The sequence below is a fragment of the Perna viridis genome, chromosome 14, assembly GCF_037379345.1.
Source record: "Perna viridis isolate PV_CMFRI_1.1 ecotype Kerala chromosome 14, ASM3737934v1, whole genome shotgun sequence".
Taxonomy (NCBI): domain Eukaryota; kingdom Metazoa; phylum Mollusca; class Bivalvia; order Mytilida; family Mytilidae; genus Perna; species Perna viridis.
In genome coordinates, this window is record NC_142458.1 from 5,488,998 (window position 1) to 5,498,798 (window position 9,801).

General features: G+C 34.9%; 1 protein-coding gene across 1 annotated transcript in view; it reads right to left on the bottom strand.

Moving 5' to 3' along the window:
- LOC148597885 (cadherin-23-like) overlaps window positions 1–8,736 on the bottom strand; it is a 28,371-nt gene extending 19,635 nt beyond the window's left edge. Inside the window, exons 1-6 of the mRNA XM_088560908.1 lie at window positions 8,540–8,736; window positions 6,055–6,223; window positions 4,966–5,265; window positions 4,347–4,628; window positions 903–1,205; window positions 37–312 (exon numbers count right to left, since the gene is read on the bottom strand). Of these exons, the coding sequence (XP_088417034.1) occupies window positions 37–312; window positions 903–1,205; window positions 4,347–4,628; window positions 4,966–5,265; window positions 6,055–6,223; window positions 8,540–8,599 (1,390 nt within the window). The 5' untranslated portion in view covers window positions 8,600–8,736. The remainder of the gene's footprint in view (window positions 1–36; window positions 313–902; window positions 1,206–4,346; window positions 4,629–4,965; window positions 5,266–6,054; window positions 6,224–8,539) is intronic.
- Between the last annotated feature and the right edge of the window lie 1,065 nt (window positions 8,737–9,801).

The following is a 9,801-nucleotide window of genomic DNA, read 5'->3' on the forward strand; positions in this document are numbered from 1 at the left end:
AGTACAGCAAATCAAAGCTCTACCACACAGACTCACTTGTAACTTGGTCAATAACAAAGTTTGTGGAAGCTGGATTGCTTGAAATGTCACACAGAAAAGCATCTGTGTCTGTCACAGTGATAGTATATACAGTGGTTCCACCTGCACTACCCTCATTTACGGAAACAGCAATTGGTAGACCGGATATGACCGGAGGCTGATTAGGCGTGGTTGTTACAGTCAGAGTTTCAGTCGTTGAGCCCCAGCTGTCGGCACATTTGATATCGACAGTGTGTGAGGCTGTGATACTCTTTGAAAGTGTCACTTTGTAATCTAAAATGAAGACAGTAAAAAAAAAGCATGTACTCTGACAGGCCGTGTAGTCTCCAACACCTCCATGGGCACATCAACGTCGGCCTAATGATTAATTCTGAATTTGAAATTCAACAAAATGATCTACTGCTGCATTAAGGTGTTAAATGTTAGTTTTGTGAGTTCAAAAATACTAAAGTAACTGAAAAAAAAACATTGGCTGTATACGGGTAATTTTTTTTCAAAATCAGGCAAAATGGGAAAAACTAGAAACATGCATGTCAAAAAAACCGCTGATCCGACAAAATAATGCCATTCAAGAATGCTTTCTCTATTAAAAAAGAACCATTATTTGATCTCTGCATCACTGGATTTGCTCAAAAAATTGTTAATTGTTCAAAAATGAATTCTCGTTCATTTTCAGTGCAATTCGATGAAATTAAAATACCTCATTTTAACAAACTTATATGGAAAATCTTGTCTTTTTCCTTGATTCTGACGGTTCAAAGAGTCAAATCAACCTTTCAAAACGGTGTTTAATTTTTTTCATACCATGTTTCACACACTGCTTGATTCTTACCAAGACTGACACTTAACCAAAACTCGCTTACTTGGAGAATCAAAGAGTATTCCTAAAGTACCATCATCCGGGGTCTGTGAGTCAATATCACAAGAGAATGCGTCACCTTCAGCATCTGTCACCGTTAAGGTTCTTACTGTCGTTCCAACCGTCGTACCGACAGCCACCGTTTCAGTTGCCGGTAAATTAGCAAACGCCGGTCTTGCGTTCTGTAAAACATTAACGGTAATTTTTTCGTCTGTGGAATCCTTACCGTCTGAGCACGTGACAGTAATAGTGTATGATGATTGGGTGGCAGCATTAAGACTATGACTGGCAGCCAAGTTGATTTTGTCTGTAAAATAGAAGATATCTTTATTAAAGAGTAATCAAGGGAACCAAGGTTATAGCGGTAATCAAAAGAATGTAATTGTAATCCAGGGACAAAGACCAGACATGGAAAACAGACATACACAACAAAGAACATAAAGTAACTAAAATTATACATACAAAGTAACAAAAGTAAATGAGCAACTCGGACTCCACTAAAACTGGGGGCAAGGACCAGGTGCACCGGTAGGGTAAGTGTCCTCTGTTTTCTAGAAACACCCGCCGAGTTGCTCATAAAAAGTCAGTCCGGGGTAGACAAACGAGGAAAGGAAAACTATAACCCGTTGAATAAATCAGTTCTCTATGTGCTGATGGATACACCATAACGATCCACGAGTTCATGATGACGACCATAAAACTTCTGTAGTGATGACTTCAATCTTGTAGCAACATAACCCTGTTCCAGAAGCCTATTTGTTAGAGTTCTAGCGCGATACAAAACGTCTGCGTAGTTTCGGCAATCTCTGGCATAACGTATGAGTTGTGATATGGACACTCCATACACAGGAATAAAAATAAAAATAATTGTGCATTTGGTTGCAATGACATTTTGATAAGATGTATTTGCATTTTAGCCTCTTTTTATCAGATATAAATAGAATAGGTATGGTGTATATGTCAAAGAGACAACAACCCCACCGGGATGAAAATGTCAGACCGAGGCCTCCAATTATTTTTCAAGAATGACGAGGAAACCCTCATACAAAACATCATTATACACAGGTAAAGCGAAAGTGTTGCCCCTATGTACTCAACAAACATATTTAAAAATAAACTAAAGGTGAAAACGGAACAAGATAAACGCAACCGTTTAATGTATACTTCTTTTTAGATTTTTATATAGTTTTTTTCACCGTCATATATATGGCAAATCCCAAATCTCGTTCAGATTTGATTCATTATCAGTTAGCAGATGACTTCCCGTCATTTCAGTCATGTCGGACTCGGAGGCAGAGTGTCCGTCACAATTTAACATAAACTGGTCCCCACTTAAAATTAAAGCATTACAATATGATAAAACTCTTGAAGAGGCAAATGACCAGGAAACTGTTATGGTCTTGGATTTATTACTGCCTAAACCCCAAGATAATGAATCGGAGGAACACTACATTATAGATCTGCCTATACAACTGCCTCCTCTTCTTAAAAAATCTCAAACAAATATTTCAAATCCCAAAGAAACTAGTGCACAAATTTCACCCCTGAACTCTACTGCCATATACCAAACAGAAACAAGTCAGCTTTCACCTTCCTCGCGAAATTCAAACGTTTAATGTCCTTAAAATCGACTTTACTACATTCAAAATATTTGTATTTATTGTTCATTTTACTTATTTGTCTCATGAAATTAAGTAAATTTTGATACATTGCTTATTTTCTTCAAACAGCTTTGATGGATTATATGGTGCGGATTGAATTTCAGTGTTTACTGAGTCATGCGTCATGCGTATTATTTTTTTTCTTCAGGCTCCTCAGGGGATATGCAATTTAAAATTTTATTTTAAAAATGTACACACGCACAAAACTATTAATATAACAGGATAAAAAATATATTATGTATATATTGATGATGAGACATTGTTAAATAATATATGTATCTATGAGGAAATGAATTGTAATTATCTTAAGTAGAAAGTTAATCAAAGATTCGGGAAAGAGCAGCTTAAATAATTTTTTGTAATGTTTTAATTTGAAGTAATCGCAGATGTGATGGTAGTATTCCGGATCCAAACAAAACAATTTCACACTGTTTAAATCCCAAAATGACAAAGTTCTACACTATGTTTTTGAACTAATTATTCCAACAATAACTTAGTGCTAATAAAAAGACAAGAACGTCATCAGATAAAATCATTATTTCCAACCGAAATCTTAATTGATTAATATTTTTAGACGAAAATGTACGTTCTTTTTTTTTTTGGTTATTTGTTTTTTGTTTTTAGTTTTTTTGTTGTTGTTTTTTTTTTTTTTGTTGTTTTTTTTTTTTTTTTTTTGTTTGTTTGTTTTTTTGGTTTTGTTTGTTTTTTTGTATTTACATTTATGTTTTCCCTATATCATCTTTACAGCTGATATTCTAATTAATGTATTTTTAAACCAATTTATCCTTGCTGAAAATTGGTGCAATTCAAACGTGCTACTCTATACCTAAATATAGATATTTTTATTGATTTAACTATTATTTTATTAACTATGATAATATACTAGTAAATGTCTTCAAAACTACTCGAGATACCAAAAAAACGTATAGATTATTCAAAGATCTAATGACAACCAAAAACGAAGTATTACCTCGTCATGGAAAAGTCTTTTATGACTTTTATCAATTGACCAAACACGTTGAACTCTCGTCCGATCGATTGATCGATCGATCGAAATGACAGCGAACGGTAGCACCCCTCTTGCTATTGCAATATATATGGAAAAAAAGTTACCAATGTGGCTATATTTACAGACATGTAAAACACACAAAAAGAAATATATTCCAATAAACATCCGTGCAAATTATTATGAAGTGTTGTATTATTAAAACATGTATTTTTATATATTTTGTTATGTTTCCTCGGAGCATAAAAGATTACCTATTCTCTTGTAAATCTCGGCACCCGGTATTCGCTTGTATATTCTTTCGCGTTTGTCGTCAAGGGGTCTATTACGATTTTTTTGTTTTGTAATACACTTCGAATTAAAAGCGACTTAAGGCAATCAACAAGATGTGTGCAGGTAAGTGCAGGGAGTTCAAAACCTCCGGCTTGCATGATTTTAACCTGACTTCGACGCACCCGAAAAGTAATACGGTCAAACCTGTTTTAGCAATGACCTATGACAAAAATATCCCCATGCAGTGCATTTTAAGTGAAAATTACCTGTATGTAAGGATCACCTGTATTATGAATGACCATGATTTTCCTCTTTCTGGAAAGGTCACTTTAGACAAGTTTGACTGTAAAGCGTGTTCCTTGTCACGTTAGTGTATGCCAATTCCAAGTTAGTCAAATACAAAATAAAGACTGTGTGGAGAAAAATGGGGATCGAAGGGCGAAGGAAAGCATATTCCTATTGATTCCCGCCTTGAAAAAAAGGTGGAAATTATAAAATGATATCTTACTTGTGCCGGAGTCATATTCAAAGTTCGGGATAGATGGGGCTATTGAACAGCTTATCGGACCGTTGTCCATGTCCATTACTACAATTGTATCCAAATTTGTGCCTCCAGCGGCTGATTCAGACACGCTCACGGTTTTAGGAAGACCGGTAAATGATGGAGGCCTGTTTGCCAAGACAGTAACAGTAAGAATGCCCCACGATCCTCCCCAATTATCTTTACAGGTTATATTAAGGGTGCGGGTATTGGTGTCCGGTAATGCAACTTCAAGTTGAACCTCAAGATCTGAAAAAAAAATAGGGGGAAAAAAGAATGGTTGTAATCATTTCTACGAGTGAAGCACTAAATTAGCTGTGTGATAAATGTAATTTATTTTCCACAGGGCTCCTTTAGAGTAGAAACAAAAAATGATTATGATGTTCATAATAAATTTGAATAATAACAAAATGCAAATTAAGCTCAATACATGTATATACCGGAATCTGAAATTCAAGTAACACTAACGAAACGCGCAATGTTAATATATCGTTGCGTTACTTTCTCTCATATGTAGCAAGATAATCAACCATCAAGAATGATCTTAGAAAAAAGTCATTTAATGTTAAATATTATGAGCACTTACTCGAAGCAACATTATGAATTTTGAAGGTTCCATCGTCTGGTGTCAGTTCACAAGTAAATGGGTTTGTTTCAGAGTCGGTCACTGTCAACGTATAAACCTTATACCCTATCGGTGCATTCTCGGAAATACTTGCTGTAGTAGGTAGACCGGAAATTGCAGGACTCTGATTGCTTGTCAGTTTGACAATTATATCGCCTGTTGATGTATTTCCAGTACTGTCGTCGCATTGTATAGTCACAGTGTAGGTATCAATGACACTTGCGTCGAAACCTGGATTGTTGCTCAGGTAGAACTTATAGGCTGAATATATTCAAATACAAATAACAAGATAAGACAAGATGTCGAATTAAAGGACGGTCGATTACAAAAGCAAAATAAATAAACAAAAAAGAACAAAACATGTTTTAAAATGTACAGCAATATTTAGTATAGATAATGTTTAGAAATTTAATTAATCAATAGGTTTTGTCTACAAACAATTTCCTTATGAAATAATAGTATAAATGAAATTCGATAGTAGCGACGACATGGTGAATACGGTATGTAGCATGCTATATGGTCTGTAATATGTGATCAAACGGTTGTAACAGATTCACGTCTTTAAGGGGTGCTGTTTACCGACATTAAGAAAACACACATATATTGTCTCCATGTAGAATCTCAAATACTCAATATTACTAAAAAAGCTGAATATTCATAGTTTTGTCTGCAACTATAAAGATATGGCAAACTCCGTAGAACCGGGTGAAAAATGTTATTGGAAAATTTAACATATCCATTACAAATGGAATGAAGTCAGTTTCGATATTTATTCAGCATTAGCTTCAATAACCATAGACTTTTAGTAGAGGCTAAAATCATGTAAAAAAAGATCGAATAAGTCAGGCTATAAAAGTTCAGAGTAATAGCACTCAGTATGAACACGTGGTCAAAGTAAATAAAAGTAGGATGAACTGAAAACGTGAAGACAAGCTTTGGAAACATTGCATGTACAATATTGAATAAAACTAGAAAAAAACTGTAAACAATACTAATCAAATTGATACCCCCACATTATGTAAGTACATATGAAACAAAACAAAAACTCACCTCCATCTAGAAGAAATGCCGGTGGTGAGGGCGCTGGCGATACGGTTTGTATGTAGCACGTGAAAGGGTCTGCATCATTCACGGCTATTGTAAAGAGGGCAGTGCTAGTATCTGCGGCTTGACTCTCCAATATGTTAATTGTTGTTGGGAGGTTTGTTATGCTGGGTGCCTGAAACCGTTAATAGGATATACTAGTATATACAAATGCATTGGGTATTTTCGTTCTTTTCTAGAGCATGGAAAATTTACCCCAAAAAAATCGCCGGAAATAAAGTCCCTTCTTCGTGGAATACATGTAAAATAGAGTGTTGGTTGCGAAAAAAATACAGTAAAATCGACTTGATATCATGAAACGAGAAAAAAATATCTGCAAAAATATTTTTTTTTACAGTATGTACATTTGTATCTCGGTAATTATAAGTTCGAGCAGTGTCAGGGTGGATCCAGAATATTTTCAAGAGGTTAGAGTAAATTATCGATCTAGAAATTAACAAAGGATAAAGGCTATCATTTGCTTACTTTCTGCCATAATTTTGACCAAAACTGAACCAAAATTTCCAAAAATAGGGGGCAACCCACGAGCCACTTTCAAGGTCAGACAATTAACGCGGAGGATGAATTCGTAATTCTACGAAGTATATCTCAAAATCGCGCAAAAGTACACTCGTGCATATTTTTAGCATAAAATACAAGTAGGCTGAATATAAGTTGCATTTACTGAAACATGATAGCGTGCTCGCCTCGAGTGTAAGAGGTCGTGGGTTTGATCCCCGACCGACGCACATACATGTACATGTACAAAAACTTTGACATTGGTTATAACTGCTTATCTACTTCTCCGCCAAGCACTTTGTATTTTCGGGAATATAGTGACGACTGACTGGCTCGGTTCTCGAGTCAGAATAATGTGTACGAGCAGTGGCAAGCCTACCTGCGGACTGTTGCTCCTGTGAGCTAGCACAAAAAAAAGACACCCGAGGACCTGATAGATTTGTCAATAGTTCTTGTCCTGAAATCCATGACAAATCTGTCAGAGGACCTTAAACTATAATCAATCAAAATCAATCAATGTAAATTTGTTCTATGAAAAGTAAAAACTATTTGAAATGCAAAGCAAATTTTAGATAAATACCCCCAAAAGATTCGCGCATAACTAAATCTTTACGATATAGACAATACCATTCTTGCTCATGATATTAAAATGTTCATTCTTTTTTTTTTAGGTTGTAAATTTAATTTTGAACTTTTCATAGGCGGACCCAAACTTTTACAGGGGCAGATTAAAAGATTTTGAAGGGGCAGCAGAAAAGAAGGGAGTTCCAAACTATTAATTTTACCCCAAATTGTACAAGAAATTAACAAAATGCGGGGGTTTGAATATAATTTAATGGCAAGCTATGTGATGAAGGACATTTAAGTCTATTTAGGGGGGTTTCCTGCAAAATTGTGTTTCCAGCATGAATCCGCATCTGAAATATTCCCTACAAAAGAGTGTTCACCGGAACAAAAGAGTAAATATGACATTAGTTCTCTATATGTTGATGGTGCAATTAGTGGAAGTACACGATATCGAAGTATGTGATCATCATCGGCATTTGGGAAAACCTGTCACCAATGTTATCGAAATAAACAAAATTTTAACACAGCACTGATCGTAATTGAATGAACTTAATACTTGTGTTGATCAAGAGCGATTCTGCCACTTCGTGATGTTATTTCCCGGCTACGCGCGCGACTTCTACGTCAGTTATATAGAAGTGTGTACATTTGAACAGGTTAATTAAATGAAATTATGACATAAGTCAATAGTACCAGATTTAACATTTATGAACTAACTTGATTAATATATTAAAACCCTTGAAATTCTATAATTGTTAAATGATTTAACGACTACACGAACTAGAGAGAAGAAGAATATTACTGCAAAGGATCAAAGTATTTTGGAAAAAAAGGGGGACTATACATATACGATAGAAGGACATTTAGTGTTTTAAATTTCTTCTGTTCCCTCCCCCTTTTCGGGTCCCTTTAATAGTAAAAATTCAAAATCAGTCGGATTTTATCGTAGTGTTGTTTCTATAAACAAATAAAAATACTTCATTCTACGTTTGTTGGGTGACATGTTTTAAAATTTCTTGCAAAATTATATCGCTTTTTTTATTGAATGAAGGAAATAACAAAATTACCGAACTCATAATCATAAATCAGAGGGAAATACCAAACTATAGATGAATTTGCAAAAAAAAAATAAAATTAGCCACTATGTTTCCGATGTGGTAAAAGTATAAAATTGGAATGGTGGATTAAGCAAAGGTTTGAAATCTTGTTTTAAAATGTACCATAAGATTCATTTAACTTGATTGACAAATTACATTTGTGATTATTATTGATTGATTGGTTGATTGTTTAATTAATCGTAATTAACTTACCGTTCCGATTACCTCCTTAACTAATAACCATAAAACAAAAGCACAGAGTAACTTACCGTTCCGATTACCTCCTTAACTAATAACCATAAAACAAAAGCACAGAGAAGGATATTCATTCCGCAAAAAAAAAGAAATATAGCGCTTTTATCAAAAAGTTTGTCAAGTTCAAATCTAACCAGTATGAATAATTAACATATTACACAACAAATTAGGAATTATTAACATCAGCGCTCACGACATTTTTAAATTTACGTATGAGCGAGTTTTTGTTTATTGAAGCAAGAACGGAATATGATTCGATGATACAGGGTAAATTTTCTATGTATTGAAATGAATATAAAAATTACGTACTTGGCTTTGAAACCGTTAAATGCATTTTGATAAAAGTAAATCGGTATTTACATCAACATTTTAAAAGTTCAAAATAATTCTCTTTAAATTTCTTTTCAATTGACTAGTACGCTATGAATTTGATTAGCGAGTTTATTCATCTTTAAATGAATATTTGTGGTCTAACGTCGTCAATGCGCTATGACAGATCAGATTTAAACCGAGCACACGACTGGAATTTTTATTTTATTTTTATTGTAAAAAAATGTGGGATATAAATGTCCCAGTACCCGCTGCAATATGCATTCTGTCTATTTTATTATTTAGTATAAGAATAAATGTATACCCTCTCTATATTGCAATAATCCGTCCGTGCGTTACATTTCTCTATTACAGATAATGGGCGGATCCAGGATTTTATCAAGGGGAGGCGTAATTACGAGAATCAGTATGACTTGTTTAATGAATGAATAATAAAAATTGTCATATTCAATACAATATTTGGTAGATTGCGATAGTTTTCTTTTTTTTCCTTGAAAAGGGGAGGGCGTACGTATACGCCCATTACGCCCTCGCCTGGACCCGCCCCTGCTGATTTCTCAGCTTTTGTTGGTGGTCAATGCTTAGATATTTGATTATCCCTTTGCATGTGATTAATGATGACTTATACCGCGTTTCCTCTTTCCGGGTTCCTCGCTTATCAACCTCCTGTTGACCCCCTTTTGTGATCTCAGGGTTGTGTGCTCGCCTCGATTGTTGGAGGTCGTCGGTTCGATCCCCAGTCGAGTCACACAAAAGACTTTATAGTAGGTAGTCACTGCTTCTTCGAAAAACATTCAGCATTTCAGGGGATAGTGTGACGACTGGTGGACTCGGAGTCAGAATAATGTGTCCGAATGGAATGGAATGCCGGCTGTTGCTTTTAATAGCTGGCACAATAAATATCCGGATTACTCATACAACGTAAGAGGTTGAATTTCCGTTCCTC